Genomic DNA, 22,723 nt, shown 5'->3' on the forward strand with positions numbered 1-22,723 from the left:
CATTCTTTAATTATTTAGACATTCATTAAAATCAAATTTATTAGGTTAGTTTACGCGTTAATTATATGGAAGTAGTATGGCATCAACTATATCATTTAAAGAGCGATGGCAAAATAAGTGATTTAAGTCTGTTCTGCATGATCTGTAATTCGTTTGGACTAATGACAAAATAGAATGAAACGGTTCACATAACTCCTATAAAGTTAAATTACAATAAATAAATAAATAAATAAATAAATATATATATATATATATATATATATATATATATATATATATATGTTTTAGTAAGTCTTAAATCTTCATAATTAGATCTTTTATAATTTAAATTATTATAACCAAGATTATTGATATTTTATATTTTTCTTATGTTTCATACACTAAATACTCGACAACAAAAACACACAAGTACAAGATGTGATATCCCAATTATATAGAAAGAATATATATAATAAGAACGTCATCATGCGTAATATAGGAAAGCAGAAATTAAATAGAATTACGGTCATCCTCAAAATAGTTTCAGAATTTAAACTTAAATTCCAAAGAGATCTAAAATGTATGTTGAAAAGGAAATAGTATTTCAGAATACAGAATCAACTAATGACATCCTAGGAGACTAGGCAAGAGCATTGTCCTCAACTTCCAAAGCTCTCTCCAAAGGAACCTCCTCGCCATCTGCTCCCATCCAAATGGATGATCATCGCAAGAAGAAACATACACAAGCAACACAAACAAGCAAGGGTGAGCTAGATATAAAAATCATGTTATTCAATCACACACGACATGTAAAAGCCACTCAAACATGATACATTGACATCACAAAACTCATTGTTTTATAGACCGACTCGTCCGGACCAAAATGATTGCCGAACTATGGCGGATTATGCACTCGTGGTGGCCTCTACTGCTTTGCAAAGCCGTTGCCAATGGGTTCCACTCTACCACACTCACTCGTGGAGCATACTAGAAGCCTCCAAGACTAGGACCTCCTCTACTCCTCACAACATGGATCAATCCTCTCTACTTGAGAATGAAAGATCATTGGAACGTCAGGAAAACCCCCAAGACTGAGCTACCATGCAATCATTCTACACTAAGGATCTCACCAAGATATCCTACACAGATGGAACTTGATTTACAACTTGGATCATACTTTCATCACTTTGTAATCAACTTGTTTCATTTTATTTTTATCCTAGTAGAGATCTTTCTCTTTACCCCAATTGGTCACCGGAGAGGACCCAGATGTCTGAACGCATCAAACTCACCTTCGACGCTAGCACATATGACTAGTCACAACTGACTGGACCAGGCCAGAGCTGCTCTATGATAAGGGATGTGCCAACTCAGGTTTTTAAGGTTTCTCTATCCTACCAACAAAGAAAGGCTCTCAATAATTAACAATTAATTTATTTAAATTATTTACATACAAACCCAAAATAGAGCAGTATAGTCAACTAGAGTGCCCTAATCGTGCCTTCATAGAGAAAACCCAAACAATGTCCTACAACCACCTAAATGGTGATGGAAACAGCTCTTAGAGCTAGAATAGACAAATAATCAAAAGGAGCACCATGCAACCAGTAAAGTTGCATGCCCTAAGTTCAAGAAAAAGTGGAGAAACTGACTTACCCCTCCAAATAGAAATCTAATCGGATAGAAGGGAAGCTCTCAACTCCGTGAGCGAAAGAACACCACCTATTTGAAATTTCAACGATTCAAATGAGTGCAAGGGTAGAGAGAAGGCAGAACAAGAAGGAGAAAATGGAGATGAGTTTAGAGAGAAAGGGGAACTGAAAAATGAACTCAGAGCTGAAAAAATGAGGCCTCTTCTGAGATCCTAGTGTCCTTAGCTTCTTAGGCCAGGCTGCAGGACCCAGTAGTCTTATATTTTCAGACTCTTACACAAGACAACCAATAAGAGCAACATGAGAATGAAGAACAACATAATTGACCTCGTGGTTATACTGATTATTAGTATTAGAGAATTTAGAAGTTATTATTACTACGTTAGGAACTTTTGTTATATATGATCATATTGTTGAATGTATTTCTGTTAAGATGGATGAATAAATCTTTAGATTCCTGACATTGTTGTTAACTTTATATATGACCATTTTATGTTTAATATTTGTTAGGTGTTATTTTGAATTTTATGAGAAATTTTATCATGTTTAGAATTATATAAGACAGGAAAAAATTAATATGATCAAAAGCTGGAACGGATATATCAATACTACTCACAAATAAATTTATGTTTAATTATCGACAGATACAAATAAATTTACGTATAATTATTTCCAGATAAATCGATATTTAGTTACTTATGAATAAATTTATAAATAAATCGCAATTATATATAAATTTATTGATAAATAATTACATTTTTAGATAAATTAGTCTTATTTATGGATTTTGTGTGTTACTTGCAAATTTTTGCAATAAAAAGTACCTTTTTTACGGTGAATGTTTATTATATAAATACAAGTTATTTCTTTTAATAAAAGGGTATATTAATATGAATTAGTGGAAATATATACTTAAAATATATGTATTTATTTTCTAATTATGATAATAAAAAAGATTAATATTTTGTTATACTTATTAAAAAATATATGAGATATAAAATAATTTTATTATGAATATATTTTTTTAAACTATTGGTAGCTAATTAACTTTTAAAAAATAAAAAAATTAAAATATTTTATATTAATAAAGATAACATGTAATAAATATGAACAGTAAAAATAGTTACAAAAACAATTTCTCTTTATTAATAAGTATAATATAATTTTATGTTTTTTAAATAATAGATTCAAAAGGTTGTATATTTATTTGAATTTGGACAAGTCGTTTAATTTAAATTATTTGCTTCCTGATCATTAATAAAAATTATTTTTTAAAAATTTTAACTTTTGTTTTCTAAATTCAAAATTTGTGTTTCATTTATTTTTAACAAATTTTATTATTCGTAAGTTTCACAGAACGTCATGTAATAAAATATTAGTTATTTTGTTTTGTAATGTTAAGTTTTTTGAGTTTGAACTACATAGGAAGTTAAAAATAACCCAACAAATAATCAAAGTGGTTATTAGATCACAAAATACACCAATTTTTTTTATATAAAAAGAGGAAACTATTGTGATTAGATTTAATTATGTCTATTATCAAGTGTCAAGCAAGACATATAATTATGTTTACGTGTTAATTATTGCAAGTAAATAATGCTCTGGTCCCGACTGCAACATTTATGCATTATGTTGTAATGGGAATTGCAATAGGAAAAAAGAAAAAAGTAATTATCTATCAATATTTATGAGAAAACTTAGAAATAAATATTTAGAATAGGTTTGTATGTAAAACTAAATTTTTGAGTTGGACACTGGATTATCATTACAGATTCCGTTGGTCCTAAGTTGAGAAAGAAGGCCATAAATTTGTTCCAATTTACATATGAGAAAAATTTGAAAGGTTATCATAAATCTATCACAATAAAAATTGAATGCATTTTAAGAGAAACAAGTGCTCATATAGTTGATGTAAAATATGTAAATTGTTTCGGGGTATAGTTTGTTGGGATTTAGGTTGATGCTGGTAGAAGACTTGTGGTGCAAATTAAATTAATTGTGTAGAAGATTGGATGACTTAGGTTTTTTTTTCCAAGTCTTTCGTTCGAAAAGATATTTATAAAAGATAATTTGATATTAAAATTATTAAATAATTGTTGAATTAATAATATTATTAAAGTTATACTTGAAATATTTATATATAATAATTGAAATATTATCTTAATTTATATTAGAAAAATAATGAATTATTACAGTTGATAATCTAATTATGTTAAGACTGATTGATTATACTATAATCAATTGGTCATCCTCAGTCGACTATGTTAATATTTGGTTTGGATGAATGATCTTATGGTCTTGATTGGTGTTTAGATTGACTTTACAATATACAAAATATTAATATTAATAAAATATTTAAATTAATATTCAATAAATATCAATAAAATATTATTATTTATAATAAAATATTAATCTTATTAGTAAATAAAATTTTGAATCAATGATAAAAATATCCTAAAATTGTCATTTACCAGCATTAAAGTGTACTAATTTATTAGTTTTGGTGTAACATTAGAATTATTAATACGAATTTACATTATTAAATTAGTATTTTACATTCTTAAAATTATATAAATATTAATTTAATTATAATATTTAACCAGAACAGTGTAATCAATGAGAGCGAGATTCTAGTTTGAAAAGAAAAAAGAGTCAGGTTGGATAAACAAAGCAAGTTTTGCACTTTAAAAAGAAAATTATTTTGGGTAAATTTCTTCAATAATTCTTCATATGCCTAAAAATTAGACATGTATTGTTTTTAATTTATTACCTATCAAGAAAGATTGAAAGAGACGAGGAGGACAAAATGGTTCCTTAAACGACAAGGAATAGATCAAACTCCTCAAAAAGAGAAAAAAGAAAACATCCACACTGATAAATTTAGATAGATACTTACATATGCTGGACGTTGGATTTGCATCCAACGGTTGTGATGGGCTGCACGTGTAAACACGTGAAATGGTGTCTGCTATAAACATACGTGGTGTGGCGTGAGAAACTGGAACAGAAATGGAGTTTCAGGGTTTACCAGAAGGCTGCATCGCTCTCATTCTCTCTCGCACCACGCCCGTCGATGCGTGCCGCTTCTCTCTCGTTTCAAAGCTTTTCAATTCCGCCGCAGGCTCCGACGCTGTTTGGGAATGTTTTCTTCCTTCCGATTACCTTTCCATAATTTCTGAATGCTCTCTTCCCAATTATCCCTCTAAGAAAGCCCTTTACCTCGCTCTGGCAGATCACCCTGTCATCATCGATGAGGGCAAGAAGGTAAAACCCGTGCATTTTTCACATCTCTTCAAACTTTCTCTGTTGCTTTGGTATGGCAATTAACTGTGCAACCTGTGGAACGCAGAGTTTTCAATTGGAGAAAAAGAGTGGGAAAAAGTGTTACATGCTTGCTGCCAGGGCTCTCTCCATTGTTTGGGGCGGCACTGAGCAATATTGGAACTGGACAACTGACCCCGATTCCAGGTCAATTTTTTTGTTCATTGATACTAATTGTTGTTTGATCTCTGTTAGTGTATCTGCATTTTTATAATACCGTATATGTGCTGATCTTCAACTTTTGAGTGGTTGGACTCAGGATAGGATATTTTCTTCATGCCTTGGAGATCTGTATATGGTTTTCCTTTTTTAAATAGTTAGAGTTTATGAAAATAATGCTCTCTCCCTTGTTGGATAAGAATTATTCCTATCAATTGATGTTTTTATTGAGAGAATTGAAGACGGAGGGATCAGTGAATTGACATTCTTAATGCTTGGGTGGTGGCTGTTGTGCATTTAAAAAATAAAAGGGCTTTCTGCCTGATCAATTGTTAAAGTTGAAATAACATACAGTACAGCTTAATTAAGCTAAACTGGGTTTCTTCATGACTAGAATTGGGGGCATTACCTCGTCCCTTTCAGCTCCACATTCTAAAGCATGAGAAAGATTTCACTACCAACAGCAGCAATTGGAGCTGTTTAACTTATTTTTGGTTGGTGGATCTGAGTAAAACAAAAACATGAGATTTTTTTTTGTGTTAGTGTTTCCCTCATCAGATAAGTCTTGTTCCTATGACCTTAATGGGCTCAAATCTGATATTCAATAACAGTGAAGGTGTCCAACTGTATAATAATTCTTTTCAAATATGGTTTACTATTGTCATGCTTGACAATTTCTAGAGCCCAAATCAGTTATGCTGTCAATACTCACTTAGATGCAGATGCAGATGCAGTCCATCATTGTGTGCTCAAATATTTGGAAGGCACTTCTGGCTAGGATCTCATATTTTCTGCCACTTCGTGCTTACACTTGCAGGTCTAAGCAGTTCCATAATAGTGCACACATATGGGCACCTGCAGACCCTAAGAAGTTTACTGTGTTTTGTCTTGACTTTCAAACCTTTAAGTCTCATGGGTAAATAGGAATCCTGATATTAGGCAAGCTAGTAAGTTAGTTTCTCTTCATTTTCCGAGGAATTGACTTGTCTCTTGTAAAACAAAGAAGCAATCTAATGTCAGCGGTCATCAATTCATCTGCAGGCTAATTATAGGTCCTTAGCAGCTGTGGAAAGTAAATTAACTTGGTATTGTTTTTCCAGCATAATTTATGCATTTCTTCAACTCTATCCCTTATTTAGTTATTGTAATAACAACAGCTATCCAATTGCTTCCAAATCCTCTGATAAGATGATGAAGAATAGACATTACCTGACATATGTTTAGGGAAAAGTATGGTGGTCTCATGTTGGTTCATGTTTGTAGTCACCATCAACATGCTAGCATAGCATATGTATGGATAAAAGTTCGGAAAGTACTTTTGGGAATTCTAGTACTCATTCCTGAATTCCTATACAAAACGAAGAAGGAAGATTTAGTGTTTTTTAAGGTCACAGTAATGTATCTACTCCTGTATAATTATGAATCAATGAATTACTCAGCACTTTTCAGTTTCTTGTTTCAGTGGATACTGTCCTGATTATGGATGCTATCTTTTCTTATGAGACTTCATCGTCACTAATTATTCCTGTCCTTTGTAATTTCTTCGTAAACTTTTGAACAGGTTCCCGGAAGTTGCTGAACTCAGAGACGTGTGTTGGCTTGAAATTCGTGGGGTGTTTAATACCCTTACCTTGTCCCCGGATACTCAGTATGCTGCTTATTTTGTTTTCAAGATGATCAATCCCAGTGGATTTAGAAACCGCCGTGTAGAGGTATCAGTTGATTTCAATGGTGACGATACCAAAAATGTGTGTTTGGATGGATCATCAGACGGTACAAGAGTTGCAGGTTTGCAGCGTCCCAGTTTACGAAGTGATGGGTGGTTGGAGATTGAGATGGGAGACTTCTTCAATGTTGGCTTAGAAGATGAAGTGCAGATGAGTGTGAAGGAGGTAAAGGGTGGTAATTGGAAGTCTGGCCTCTTTGTTGAAGGAATAGAGGTTAGGCCAAAGTATGAGAATTAACCAACCGGTATTTACTGTATAATTTAATTCACGGGACTGCATATGCGTGGCTCTTGTTTTTAGATGGCACTGGCACAATGCTGCATACATATTTTAAGCATAGCATTGACCCTTCAACTATGATGTGTTTTCGTACCAGACATGTACTTCCAACTTCAAAAATTCAGTTCCTCTTTGCAGGAACAAAAAAAAAACCCTAATATCAAACATGTTGCTATGTTGAATACATTTTCCTCATCTGTCATGTCATTTACTGAGTTCGTCTAACAACACAATTTTAGGGTCATGTCACAACTAATCAGCCATTCAAAAACTTTCTTAATACAAAATATAAAAGTGGATATCCAATCAGCTCATACATTTCATATTTTATTTGTAATATCTACACTAAATAATTATTAACCCACACAACCAACTCAACTGGTTATTCAACACATGTAGGGGTATCACCCTTCGCATATGCATCCTTACAAATGGTCAAATTTTGAGTTCAAAATTTATCATTATTTTTCACATATGTATCCTTACCAATTGAAAGGGTTACACTACACTTAAAGGATTTCAATAGAATTAAAGATCAACGAAAACATTACTTCATAACTTAAATGATGTAAGAAATATGAAAGCAAAAGTTTCTAAAAAAAGATTTGTAATTAAATAAGATAGTGAGTCAATTCATTAATCCATAAAATGAAAATAATTTTGTTAATTATAATTAAATCCATAAATAATTACTAATATTGACATAATTAAAAGACATAGTCTTATTTTGAGCTGTGAAACATGAAAATCACATTATTTATGTTAATTTTCATCCAAAACCCTAAATCCTAAACTCTAATTAACAATAATAACATACAATAACGATTGAATATATACAAGTATAATAGTAATATACAAAAGTATAACGATTGAATATATACAAAGTATAACGATTGAATATCAAACTTTATATATGATATAAAAATTATCCAAATACAAAAATATGTATATGTAATACTAATATATATGTCAATTTTTAACTTATCTTACTTTATCTTAAATCATTGAAAAATAATAATATAGAGTGTAATGATTGAACATCAAATTTTATATCTGATAAAAAAAATTATCGAAATATAAAATATGTACGTATAATACCAATATAAGACGTAAAACATATAAATGATTAATTCTCACTAAACATAAATTTCTGAAACTGTATAATACTCATCGAAATAATGTGTTCATGAAATATCTTGGGTGGAAGGCCCTTCGTAAGAGGATTCGCTATTATGAATCATATCCTTACATGTTTTATGAAAATTTGTTCACTTTATACTCTGTTAAGAGTATGTACCTCGTGAAAAACATTTAATTTATAATGATAAGCTTATAATTATTCTTTTTAGGTTTTACTCTCTCTCTTTCTATCCTTTATTCTCTCCTTCCTGTACCGTTCTTCTTAAAGATATGCTTCTTGTTTTTATATAGAGACTCAAGTAAAGAAACTACTCATAGTTTCCAAAGAATGTGTTTGTTTAAGGCATCCTTTGAGGTTTATGTCCTACAACTTTCTTGGAATATGATGAGTGTGCTCTCGGTTTATTACGAGTATATAGGCAATCCAGTCCACTCGACGATCAGAACAACATTATTTTATATGACTTATCATTAAACCAAACTAGCAATACTACTTACTTGATAGATTAATACTCCTTTCTTAATTTCAGAAATTTGATATCAAATATGTAAGATTCGAAAAAGTTATTTATGATTGAATAATTTTATTTGTATTAATAAAAAAAATACATTTGTTTCAGTATATATTACCTAATTCGTAAGAACTTTTGTTGAGTTATAATGTCTTAGGTTCTATATTTGTATGGTAAAATATTTATTTAATTGCTTTAATAATTTACTAGTATAGGAAAATGCATGGTATATAATTTATATTTATATAAAAATAAAAAATACATAAACAAATAAAAGAAATGTGACCATGAGTGAACGAAAATATGTTCTCACAGAAAAAGTCTCTCCTAAGTTAAAACATGTGTCATCTTTTATGTTTTTTCTTATTCTCACTTGAATAAGTGATTATTTTTATATGAATATTTTATCTTTGTTGTTTAGATTTATATTATATTTATTGATAGAGATATTTGTTTAATATCATTAAAATTAATTTAAATACTTTAATAATAATATTTTAATTTATTCATTAAATATATATTACTGTCACATAAATAGAATGTAAATTAGGTGAAGTCCAATCGAGTGGAGCCTGATAAGATATTATATCTAAGTTAGAACACTACAAAAATAATAAAAATTAAATATAAATATAAATATACGGATAAAAATATAAATAATATGAAAATTCTATATCTATTAATATAGATATAAAATAAAAGTTAATTTTTACTTTAAAAATAAAAATAATGTAACTGATTCGAACAATTATTATGACTATCTTTCCGCAAGCCCTTGAATCCGGACCTTTCTGCAGAATAGAGTATATAATTCCCTCTCATTTAACAAGAAATAATTGTTTTCTAGCAGACTAATTTATATATAATAAAATATTAAAAAGGATAAGGAGAACGAAAGGGATGTAGAAATCCAATAAAGTTAAAAGATCCTTTTTTTTCTTTCTTTCACTATCTTCCTTTTCTTCAACAATCGTGTGGCTGACGCCATTCTCTTAACCGCTAAGCTTCCCTCTTCTCACATCCCTATATATATTGACACAACACATCCATACTCATCTTATTCTCGTTCGCGTTCGCTTTCGTTCTTCCTGTTACAATGGCCGAGGAATTCAACAACCTTCCCGAAGGTTGCATTGCCACTATTCTCTCCTTAACATCTCCGAGGGATGCTTGCAGGCTTTCTCTCGTTTCATCCACTTTCCTATCCGCCGCTGAATCCGACGCTGTCTGGCACAAGTTTCTGCCTTCCGATTTCCACACCCTCCTTTCCCAATATCCCTCCTCATCTTTCCCTTCCAAGAAACACCTCTATCTCCACCTCTGCCAGAATCCCCTCCTCATTGATAATGGCAAAAAGGTACCTTTTTTATCTTTCATTTCATATTCTGAATTCCACGCATCAAACTTTTCATCGGTTTCTTACTTATTTTTTTCTCTTGGGTCTTTTCCTTTCTCATCTCGTAGTTTCAATTTGTTCTGATTTAGTGTGTGTGTGCGTGCGCGCGATGTTGTATTAATGTGGGAAATCGAATTATGCAGAGCTTTCAACTGGATAAAGTGTACGGAAAGAAATGCTACATGTTATCAGCCAGGACTCTCTTCATTGTATGGGGAGATACTCCCAGGTATTGGGCTTGGACTTCTCTACCAGATGCCAGGTAACCAATTCAACCATTACGGTTTTAACTTTTGCAATTTCCCATGTAGTTCTTAATGTTCTAATTAAGAATCTATCACTGTCTATAAAGGTAATCAATGAGATGAAGTTTCAATTCTCCCACGAGAACAACATCAGAATCACACCATCCTTAAATTATTTGATTAAACATGGTGTATGACGCATGCGCTCTGAATTGTTTTACCTATTTCTATCCTGTATGATTGTAGATATGATTTTGGAATAGACATATATGTGAATAAACTTTCCTACAAACACCTTCAAGCAAGAACGTAATAAAGAAACAATGAATGAACTTCTTTGTTTAGATCATGTACCAACAAGGTTGCAGTACATCTTGTATACTTTTTTCATTATTGCTTCTCTCTTTAACTTAGAATAGGGTCTCAGATTTGTGCATTATGGATTGTAGTTTAATAAGATTGGAATTGCAGGTTTTCTGAGGTGGCTGAGCTTGTGAGTGTGTGTTGGTTGGAAATTCGGGGCTGGATAAACACTGGCATGCTGTCCCCCAAAACACTGTATGGGGCATACCTTGTGTTCAGGCCAAGCCCTTCAGGAATCTACGGGTTCGATTACCAGTCGGTTGAAGTGTCTATTAGAATTGCTGGAGGTGAAGTTTCCAAGCGAATCGTTTACTTGGATGCTGAAAGAGGACGGAGGCTAAGGTACCAGATTGTTCCTCGCCGCATATTCAACCGTGCACGTTTTCTTACCAGTGTTGAGGCACCCCTAGCAGAACATAACAGCAATAACAATCGTAACAACAACAGAAACAACAACAGTTTTGATTTTCAGTATCCAAACATCAACAATAACAACATAAACAACAACAGTTTTGATTTTCAGTATCCAAACATCAACGATAACAACAGGAACAACGACAGTTTTGATCTTCAGTATCCAAAGGAGAGAGGAGATGGGTGGATGGAGGTGGAATTGGGAGATTTCTTCAACGATGGGGAAGATGACAAGGAAGTGGAAATGGGTGCTTGTGAGATCAAGAGTGGTGATTGGAAGGGTGGCCTTGTTCTTCAAGGAATCGAAATAAGGCCTAAAACAGTACGCCATTAGTCAAGTCTCTGTTCATGTTTTGCTTCTCGTACAAATGTTCTTTTCGATTGTGTTCAATTTTGAAGCTTCCATTAGTAAACCAAATTGTTGCCATGCGAATGAATTGTTTGATCTCGATTTGGGGATATGTTTGTTCCTTATGTCCTGCTACACTGATTTATGTTTATCTTGTAAAACATTTTATACTTCAGTTGTCAATATTATATCAAATAGGTAAGATTTTGTCAGAATTTTATAAATTCATATGAATAAGATGATGATAAGCATCAAATTGCAGATGAGATAACAGTGCCAAATAAAAATTTGACAAGAAGATTTGTTCCTCCGATAAGCACTCCTTGCTCTAGAAAGGTCATTAGTTTTATTCTCCTTTTTGGGCCCTTTCTTATTAAAGAGGTCTGAACAAAGTGTTGACGTGTAGTCTGATTCTTAAACAAGAAAGTGTCCTATTTTACTTTCTGATGAAGTTTGCTTCAATTAGTGTATTGATTTGTTATCAATTTTGTTAGTTTATTTTAAAATTTAATTACAATATTTTGGTAAGTAATTTTTTTACGTATTTATCAAAATTATTAGTTTTTATAGTAAGTTTTTAAAATATACGTTTTCTAAGGTGAAAAATATATTAAAATTAAATTCGCTACTTATTTGCTAAGATACATGACATGATAGTGTGCATAAAGATGTTTCATAATTTATAATTTATTTCGTTTTTCGCAGGACGAAAGTTAGTTTATAAAACAGAGCTTATGTAGTTTTTAATTTTTGTTTTATGTAAGTTGAAAACATTATTAATCTTTTTTTTTTATAAAAGTCCTTTTAAAGAGTTCAATGTACATTTAGTTTAATTTAGACATCTAACTATTTTCTTTAATGCTTGGTTGATTCTGCTATACTTCCGTGTCACAGTGAATCTTCTTAAATGGCCATTTTTTTTGGTAGATGAAGTTTTGTGTTTTCTTTCCAAATTACTCTACTTTTTTCTTTTACATTTGCTGTGCAATTTTTCAAAAACTTATGAATATAAATAAGTACTTCTAACTTCATAGGTATGAATAAATCGTGTCAAGCCTATAACCTAATATTTTTAAGTTGAAATTTAGTTTAATATGGAAGTTGTATCAAAAGAACACAATCTTTAGAGTTTTAAGAATATTCTTAATATTATCTATTTAATAAATAATTTTTTTTAGAAAATATGCTACTTTAGTAAAAGAAGCCTAATTTAATTGAATATTATAAATATATATTATCATTTAAAAATAATAAAAAGTAGTTTGAAAAAAATGATATAATAACTATGGAATTAATGATAAATAATTACCATCAGTTTTAATAAGAAAAAAAGGTTCTATGTAAAATATTTAAATTTATATATGAAAATAAAAATCAGAAAACAACCCATATATCAGGTTTTGCTCCTTATTTATATTTCTATTGATATTTCAAAATTAGTGCCTCGAAGAAATCAAATTTTATTTGGGTTGGCCTAATTAACCAAGCTCTTGGAATTAAACTAATATAGTTATATATTTTTCATTCCTTAGAAATAATTGTTTTTTTTAAAAAAATGATTATTTTGAATGAGCTAATTCGAACACTCTAATCTTACAATTAGTTACAACATTAAGCTTAATTTTGACACATGTAAAAGGAAATCCATCAGCGCATGAGAATCACGGGATCGATATCTTAATTCTTAAGAAAGAACATGAATCATAAGATTCGATGTCAAAGGTGCATAAATGTTCTCTGAGATGTTTCTGCCGTGTCTGCTGCGTGTGTAACTAATTGCAGTTCAAGACCATCCACCAACTTAATCAAGTTTTCCAACGTTCAACCATTCTATCTTTTCAAACTCAACTTAAGCAAGTTTGGTTCAGTTGAATTGAGTTGATTTTTCAGAGAAAATGGGGTAATTTTCATTCTTACTCTCACTGCACACATTCACAAAAACAAATGAAACAATCACACATAACTGTAGTAGCATGTGGCAACATGTGATCTTCAACTTTCTGTTCCCTAATAATTTACAACATGATAGATTAAACTTAGGAGGTCATATGTAGATGCTACTAACAATGCAAAAAGACAAGATTCAAATTAGAGGTCAACGATATACACTGCATGCACATGAATTCTACGGAGAAAATAAAGTGTAAATTGTCAGCTTCTTCATTTAGTCGTCAAAAAATAAATTACACACTTTAGTTTGTCGTTTCACCCATTCTCTTCAATAGTCTAACATGAAAATTTTGAGGTGTTATTGTTCTAATTAAGTGTGTCAAGTGATATCGTTTTGATATTTATCATACATTTAAAGTATTATTTGTTTGAAATATGTAATTCTATTTTAACAAATTATAAATTTCATTAAAATATATTTTATAATTCATAATTACGATAGCATAATAAGATTAAGTATAAAAAAATCTATTCGTAAAAGAAAGTTTGCCTGATAAATATGTATGTTGTAAATTAACCTTTTCAAGAACTTTCAGCACCCCCCTCGAAAGAATGGAAATATGATGGTTGTAAAAATACTATTATTTTTTTTAAATTTGGAAGTTGACATTTACGAAGCTGTTAATCCGGCACAAATGCCAGTTGATGTAGGCATTTAAAATGGATACCATAAACGGCTGTCTCTGATTCATCTGTGTAGAAAAAAAAATAATTGTAATGAAATTGATTCAATCAATAAAAATTAACATCATAGCTTTCAAGATTTTTTTAATATAATTAACTGGCCGTATGTATTATAATTCAGTTTTATAATGCATTATCTAATTAATAAACAGAAGATTAATTTCTCAATATAAAAAAGTGTTTCTTTTGATGATTAAAATACTATTTTATTCGTTTTCAAAAAAGTTTTGGTAAAGCCGACTAATTTCTTTCTAAGCACAAGGTTATCAACATAAAATATTTAATTAACATATATAACCAAGAAACTCAACTGCTAATTGTTACAAACTCAAGTAAGAAAATCAAAGTTAAACTCTAAAAATACAGAATAATCCTTTCACCCTGTAATTATTTTTACCGTAATCTCGCCCTCATATTCCCTGGCATCTGATTTTGTTTATGTCAACAAATTGATGATACCTATTGCATAAATAAATAATACTTTACTGAATTTTATAATTTGAAGTCATTATCAATCTAGCACTACATAGACATGAGAAGCCTATATGAGTTGCTTGTTTGAAGCCAAATATCTCATTGTTCTCTATCTGCTTAAACCTTAGAAATAATCAATGGAGGCTCATTTTGTGGCTCCCTTTCCATTGATGTTTCTGATCACTCTTTGGCTTTTACTGGCTCATCATGCCAAAGCTGAAAGTTCCACATATGTAGTTCACATGGACAAGTCGCTCATGCCTCAACTCTTTGCAAGCCATCATGATTGGTATGAATCCATCATCCATTCCATAGACTTGGCAATAGCTGATGATCCATCAAAGCAACAAGAGCTGAAACTAGTGTACACTTATGATAATGCCATGCATGGATTCAGTGCAGTGTTATCATCAGAGGAGTTGGAGAGCCTAAAGAAAGTTGATGGCTTTGTGACAGCTTATCCTGACAGGTCTGCCACCGTAGACACCACACACACCTTTGAGTTTCTGTCATTGGACACCCCCGGAGGAATATGGAATGCTTCAAATTTTGGGGAGGGTGTCATTGTGGGTCTCATAGACACTGGAATATGGCCTGAAAGTGCCAGTTTCAAAGATGATGGCATGACCAGAAATATCCCATCCAAATGGAAAGGAACATGCGAGCCAGGACAAGACTTTGATGCCTCCATCTGTAACTTCAAATTGATTGGAGCCAGGTACTTCAACAAGGGTGTGAAAGCAGCGAATCCAAATGTCACAATCAGCATGAACTCAGCGAGAGACACTCAGGGTCATGGAAGCCACACATCATCTACTGTTGCTGGCAATTATGTGAATGGTGCCTCTTTCTTTGGCTACGCCAAAGGGGTAGCCAGAGGCGTTGCACCTCGAGCTAGGCTTGCCATGTATAAGGTCCTTTGGGATGAAGGGCGTCAAGCCTCTGATGTTCTTGCAGGAATGGACCAAGCCATTGCTGATGGGGTTGATGTCATTTCCATTTCTTTGGGTTTTGACAGTGTTCCGCTTTATGAGGATCCTGTGGCAATAGCTGCTTTTGCAGCAATGGAAAAGGGGGTTCTGGTTTCATCTTCAGCTGGCAATGAAGGTCCTGATATTGGTACTTTGCATAATGGAATCCCTTGGGTCCTAACAGTTGCAGCAGGCACCATAGACCGAACTTTTGGCAGTTTGGCTCTTGGCAATGGCCAAACCATTGTGGGTTGGACCTTGTTTGCAGCAAACTCCATAGTGGAGAATTTTCCACTTATTTACAACAAGAATCTATCGGCGTGCAACTCGGTTAAACTGTTATCCGAAGCAGCCACAAGAGGGATCATTATATGTGATGCCTTTGACTCAATTTCTGTCCTTGAGCAAATAGATCTTGTTACTGCAGCCAGTGTGGTAGGAGCTGTGTTTATCTGCGAGGATCCACGGCTACTTGAAACAGGACGTTTGTCTTCTCCAAGCATTGTGATCAGCCCAAGTGATGCACCATCCGTGATCAAGTACGCAAAAAGTGTTGAGAATCCCTTTGCCAGCATCAACTTTCAACAAACGTTTGTTGGAATAAAGCCAGCACCAGCTGCTGCATATTACACTTCAAGAGGTCCTTCACCAAGCTACCCGGGGATCTTAAAGCCTGATGTAATGGCACCTGGCTCAAATGTTCTGGCTGCTTTTGTTCCAAATAAAGCTTCAGCTAGAATTGGCACAAATGTGCTTCTCTCTAGCGACTACAATTTTTTGTCCGGAACATCCATGGCATGTCCTCATGCATCTGGTGTTGCTGCTCTTCTAAAAGCAGCACACCCTGATTGGAGTGCAGCTGCTATAAGATCTGCACTGGTCACCACTGCCAACCCTTTTGACAACACTCAAAGTCCAATTAGGGATAATGGTAACCCATTGCAATATGCTTCTCCTCTTGCCATGGGAGCTGGTGAGATTGATCCTAACAAAGCACTTGATCCAGGTTTCATATATGATGCCACCCCTCAGGACTATGTTAACCTCCTTTGCGCTTTGGGCTACACACAGAACCAGATCCTAACTATCACAAGATCAATTATTTACATATGTGCCGATAACCCATCATCTGATCTTAACTACCCTTCTTTTATAGTCTTGTACAGTAACAAAACAAGATCAACAGTCCAAACGTTCAGGAGGACCGTGACCAATGTTGGAGATGGTGCTGCTACGTATAGAGTGAAGGTGAAACAACCTAAGGGCGCTGTTGTTAAGGTTTCTCCAGAGACATTGTCATTTGGCTATAAGAATGAAAAGCAAAACTACTCAGTTACCATAAAGTACAGGAGAAATAAGACGGAAAATATCCCATTTGGGGACATTGTTTGGGTTGAAGATGGTGGTGCACGCAAGGTGAGAAGCCCCATTGTTGTGGCACCTAGTGAAATTGCTTAAGTTGAAGTTTGATTACTTCTTAGTGGCCATAATAACAAATAAAAGTACCATGCAGTTTGTAATTTGTTACCTAATACTGGAGTTTTGTCTGGCTAGGATAATCACGAAGGACATGTAGAGCATGATATATATAATATAATGTATAGCTGGTGTTTAGTTGTTTGAAAAGGATTTGGAGAAATACTTGGAATAAGGACAAAAACTGTGGTATCGATGAATAAATTTGGTTTGTTTTTAGGCATCAAAACATGTGTTTTGCCGATGAGTCTTGTTGTCTTTGCTTATTTAAAAGCAATGATTCAGGTAGCTGTCGCATCTTGTATCAGCATAATTATATATGTGTGTGCATTTATAATATATTCTATACTACACATTGTAACATAAACAAAAAAAAATATTTTTAACATGTTCTTGTGATCTTTATTTTAAAATGAAAGTGTGGAAAATCAACACTTACTTTTATCAAATCTTTTACTGTGTTTGGATAAGACATTTTCAAGAAATACTTGAATAGTTTGTAATTGAATTTTTCTTATTTTTTTTAATAGAATAATCAAAATATTTTACATTTTATTTTTTTAATAAAGCAATTAAAATTTTCTACTTTAAAATATAGAAGTTTAAAATTAAACTTTACAACAAAATAGTAGTCAAATTTTAATATTTAAATAACATTTAACTTTTCTGCAAAACCTTAAGTGTTTGTTTGTTCATAACAGTTACGGCAATTCCAGGACCTTTTTCTTCTTTTCTGCTGACAACCTAAACCCAATAAAAGTCCAAAAAACTGGTTAGCCACTTTTACCTATGTTTTCTCAAGTTAATAGCTAGGTTCTTGCAAGGTACAAACATTTCATAAAATAGATCGAATTATTGTCTCAAATTGAAAACTTTAAGGTTATAGATTTGCAGATCTTCTTGTAACGCGAGAATCATTCTAAACTTGGTCGCAATTTTGGGATTTCACAAAACGAGCAAATAAGTATTTAATCATGAAGAAAAAGCAAACTACATAACACGAAACTCTACGAGTCTTAAGTAATAACAAATAAAATCTTCAAACATAAATCCAACTTTTACCACGTCTAATAAAGTTCGATGGCCTTATCAAGACAAAAAACTAAAGCATATATTAAAATCTCAGTAAGTTCTTGAAGCTACTGTCTTTTCTTCGCGGCTCAAACATATATATAGCTTATGACAGCTTTCATGCTACCTGCGAATACATAAGACAGTACATGAGTATAAAGCCTAGTACAAACAAAAAAAACATTTCTCAAAGAGTTATATTAGAATCAAAACTTACATCATGTACGCTTCCCGCCCCAATAGAAACGTCCTCAGAATGGGATCCACTGGAAGGCCCCTTTTTTCATAGATTGGATCATAAAGGGAGTTGCTCATAAGCCTATAGGGTAGTCAAAACATACTTGCCTTAATAAATTCATAATACAAAATAATGACCATGTTTTGCATTCATTCATTAATTATAAGATCACTCTACCTTGGAGGCTGAGAGTTTCCATTGCTTTGAGTAATTGGATTAAGCAAGCTACCCACATGAAGCTCAGTTGATGTTTGACTGTTGTCTGACATAGTCATTTTCATCTGTATATGTTCAAACACACCAATGAAGAAAAGTTATTAACATGATGCACGAGGGATCGATCAATAGAAGTGATTGTCACCAAAACCAGTTTCGTATGATGAATACCTTTACATTCCTTGATGATGGCTCTCCCATTTCACGTAGGCTGGGAATTGGATAAAGATTGCCCCTGTGTCCATGCTGCTGACAAAAGAGAGAGAAAAGTGAAAAATAAAATCACAGTGTACATGTTTTGAGTAGTATATACAGCTGCATATATACAAAGATATCAAATACTGGTATAAGCTTTCATCAAAGAATATATAATGTTATTATATATACTTCATTTACTACAATATGTATGTTTATTTCAGTTTTTGTTTTATATCTTTTTGAATCACATATATAACCTATTTGATTTTACACTTTATCTATTCTCTTGCAGGCTATCATGTTGATGCACAAATACGTGATTAAAATATTGCATGAAACTGTAGCTAAAAGCATCCGTACCTTTCTAGTGTTTAAGAATAGAGATTCATTGGAGGATCTTCCACTTCTGCCATAAGAGAAGCTGCTTAATCCTCCTAACTGCACCATCTCCGGGATTGCCCTTTAATTTTAGCAGTGAACATTTAATTACTACTGAATTAGCTTCAAGTATATATAAACATTGATCTTATATTAAAGTTGAAAAGCTAGTCGGTTCTGATTCTTATTGAAGCAAGAAAACGAAGAAGAATTTCAATTACTCTAGGCCAGTGGAAAGTTGAGAATGCGGTTTCTGGAAATTGGGATAACTGGTCCACTGAGTCCTCGGAAAGTAAGATGCTGCTGCACCATTTGCAACAAGATTTTGGTTCTGAATGACAACAACAGTTAATTAAAATGAGAAAGATAATTAATACTCCGTATATCTTACAAAATTGATTCATATGCAGAGACTTTTACATTATCAAACGTTTTACTGACTTTTTAAAGTGAATTAACTCCTATCAGTGTAAAAAAATTTATGATATCGAATAAAAAATAAATAAAGTATCCTTTTACGATAATTATTATAAAAATAAAAAATACCACACGTGTAATTTGTTTTACATCATGAGTATATTTGTTTATATTTTCTTTCAACATTAAAAACATGAATTTCAACAGGATAAATACTGTTCGGACATAAACTTATAAGAATAGATATTTTGAGAAGGAGAAGAAGAAAGTCAAATGCATATTTTTGTGTCTAAAAAGGTTGTAGGAAGGTAGGTTAGAATATGATTCATACTTGAGTTGAGGAGAGTTTAAGAGTTGAAGAAGAGTCTCCATGTAGCTGCGGTGAAAGGTTTGATGTTGGATGGTAATTGCCATTGACCAAACTAGTTACAGTGGCTTCAGCAGTTGGTGAAGTAATTGAAAAGAAACTTCCATAGTTTGTTCCATTTTCCATATTCCCAAGCCTGAATTTAATTTCAATACTAAACTCATTGATCTGGTAAACCTTGAAACTTTGTGTAAATTTTATAGTTAAAGAAGCTAACTTACGGATGAAAGAGTTCAGAGTGAAGAGTGTTTTGAGAGACAGGAAACACACTCTCTTGGGCCTGCAAATCCCTCTCTAATTCTCCCTGCTTGTTTTGATCGAATAAGCATGTAAATTATTAAACTAAACTTGCATTTGCATCATCATAAGAGTATGCATGTGTTGAAAATACTCACAACAAAAGAAGGAAAACTCTGGGGTATTGCTGCTGACAAAGATCTTTCTTGTTGATGTAGAGCATTGTTATTAACGAAAGCGTCCCCAAGATCAAATTCAAGCATAGTTCGTGACCTACTATTCATTTTTATGAACTATGCTTAGCATCAAAACTATAACATATACTTCAAAAAAATAGTAGATTTTAAACCTCAGAGTAGTTATTTATGGTGATATAATATATCCAGAAAACAATAAATTTCACTACATCACTATTCTTAAATGACTTTCAAAGGTTTGCACCAGTTATATATATTCTGTAAATTAGTATCACAAATATTTTATTTGCTTCATTATCAATACCTTTTAGTGGAAGATGCATTGAGGTGAGAAGAGTTTGTGACAATTTCATCAAAGTCAAGACCACTGGTTCCACCATTGGAGGTTGTCATTCCAGTTGTTTGTCCTTCATCCCTCCGCAGCTCCTGCCAAAGTAAAATGTTTAAGATTTTATTATTTCGTATGTATACATATTTCATATGCATATCAATGAATTGTAACTAACCAAATTTCACGTGAAATTAGTGAATAAAATGTAAAATTAATCAATCTAGCAGTTTAATCATTTTACATTTTTATTACATATTTAAGTTTCTTCATAAATTTAAAATCTATCTGTATTTTATCCAACGACAGACATATATTTCAAACAATATGTGATATATTCTTAATAATTAGTTTCTTGATGATATACATACATATATATATATATATATATATATATATATATATATATGTATGTATATGTATGTATGTATATGTATGTATGTATATGTATGTATATAGTTATCCAAGTGTTGTTAATCAAGAACATAGTGATAAAGATAATACCTCACGCACATAAGTTTCTTCATTTGACATAATGAGCTGAAACGGATGAAAATTCCTAAAATATATACATGCAGAAATAATTATATATAAATTGTAATAATTCATTATCAAATTTTCAAATGCGTGAAGATTATTATATTATTATTCAATAACAAAAAAATTAACAATATTTAGCAGCATATGATACGGATATACACGAAGACAGACAACAATTTGGATGACCTTAGAGAAATCTTTGAACTGAGGGAGAAAGTTTCTTTACCTGCATCAATTAAGAAAAATAGAAATCAGTTTGGAAGAATATATATATATGATATAGCTGCTACTAGCTAGCTTGTTACTGCTGGAGAAACTACAAAACTAAGGAAAAAATTAACTGAGAGGTTATTAGAACACTATCTACATTATTCATCAATCGAATAGCAAAAAGAAAGATGATGACCTTGTGTACGAAAAATGATATATAGTTCTTTTACTCATATTCTTTGATGTCAATCTTATATAAGAAACAACATGAACATGTTAAACTATTAAGGAAAGTGATGAAAATAAAATAGATAAATAAATTAATGTAGTGTGGTCACTTTCTTTTGTTAAATGCAGGTATACAGATAAAAAAGGAAATGAAAAAGAAAAGTAGTAAAACAATCATCTATTACCATCTTCAGGTTATTAATTTAATTTGAGTTCAAATATTTAATATAATCATCATCTATTACCATTTTAAGGTTCTTAAATTAATTGGAGTTTGATTCCAAAGCCAAAAACATAAAATCATTTGACAGACACATCAGTATTTCCTGAGTAAGTCAGCAGTATACATACTAGGAATGTATTTAGGTGATATGAGACAATAAAAGAATTAATATTTTACCATAAAATTGAAAACCAAGGTTCATTTTATGGATATTTAAAAAAAATGTCAAATGTTTTTATTTTTCATATTCACTCAATGTATAATAGAAAAATTAACTTCAAGGTTTATAATGTATTTGTTTTATAATTTTTATTTCTGTGTATTTGCTACTAAGTAACGTAAGGTGCGAGTCGATTGAGATTTGATTTTCGTGATAAAATGAACTTATAATCATTTGTTATAAAGTTAATGAATAAAATTATAATTAATTATATAATTTTTTAAATATTTAATTTTATCATGGATTTTTAATTGTTAGCTTTTTCTAAAGCACACCTTACCTTTTAAACTGCCTCATCCAAGGGAGAAATACGATCAGTTTTATCCTAATTATTAATTTTTTGTACAAATAATTAATGTTAGCACATAAGTTGTAAAATATAAACGTACATTTTGTTTTTTTATCTTTAGTTATTTTCCATTTAGATGTACCAACATTCCTAATTTGCAAACATAATCATATAGAGCATATTGTAAATTAGGGTTGAACATTTTCAACAAATTTTCTTCTAACCTAAAAAGTCAAAAGTTGAAAGGTAGACAAATAAGTCATATTTAACTGAGT

At 31.8% G+C, this 22,723-nt stretch overlaps 3 protein-coding genes and 1 pseudogene across 3 annotated transcripts; 3 read left to right on the top strand and 1 right to left on the bottom strand.

Annotated features, from left to right (window-relative positions):
* The first annotated feature begins 4,616 nt into the window (after positions 1-4,616).
* On the top strand, positions 4,617-7,303 carry LOC124829889 (putative F-box protein PP2-B12). The gene is made up of 3 exons (XM_047303473.2): positions 4,617-4,895; positions 4,981-5,099; positions 6,673-7,303. The coding sequence occupies exons 1-3, from the start codon at positions 4,641-4,643 to the stop codon at positions 7,073-7,075; spliced, it is 777 nt and encodes a 258-aa protein (XP_047159429.1). The 5' UTR covers positions 4,617-4,640; the 3' UTR covers positions 7,076-7,303.
* A 2,512-nt stretch (positions 7,304-9,815) lies between these two features.
* LOC124829887 (putative F-box protein PP2-B12) lies at positions 9,816-11,751 on the top strand. Its single transcript, XM_047303470.2, has 3 exons — positions 9,816-10,126; positions 10,309-10,427; positions 10,882-11,751. Exons 1-3 carry the CDS (start codon positions 9,866-9,868, stop codon positions 11,519-11,521), a joined length of 1,020 nt encoding a protein of 339 aa, XP_047159426.1. The 5' UTR covers positions 9,816-9,865; the 3' UTR covers positions 11,522-11,751.
* Positions 11,752-14,559: 2,808 nt separating this feature from the next.
* On the top strand, positions 14,560-17,314 carry LOC124829894 (subtilisin-like protease SBT3 pseudogene; annotated as a pseudogene).
* Positions 17,315-18,160: 846 nt separating this feature from the next.
* On the bottom strand, positions 18,161-20,817 carry LOC148194568 (uncharacterized). The gene is made up of 10 exons (XM_088095899.1): positions 20,715-20,817; positions 20,372-20,486; positions 20,198-20,280; positions 19,941-20,112; positions 19,414-19,523; positions 19,175-19,274; positions 18,788-18,862; positions 18,578-18,681; positions 18,380-18,481; positions 18,161-18,289 (listed from the first exon to the last, which is right to left on the bottom strand). The coding sequence occupies exons 1-10, from the start codon at positions 20,801-20,803 to the stop codon at positions 18,286-18,288; spliced, it is 954 nt and encodes a 317-aa protein (XP_087952025.1). The 5' UTR covers positions 20,804-20,817; the 3' UTR covers positions 18,161-18,285.
* Positions 20,818-22,723: the final 1,906 nt, after the last annotated feature.

This window comes from Vigna umbellata, chromosome 8 (genome assembly GCF_029865625.1).
Source record: "Vigna umbellata cultivar VRB3 chromosome 8, Vumbellata_1.0, whole genome shotgun sequence".
In the NCBI taxonomy this organism is placed as follows: domain Eukaryota; kingdom Viridiplantae; phylum Streptophyta; class Magnoliopsida; order Fabales; family Fabaceae; genus Vigna; species Vigna umbellata.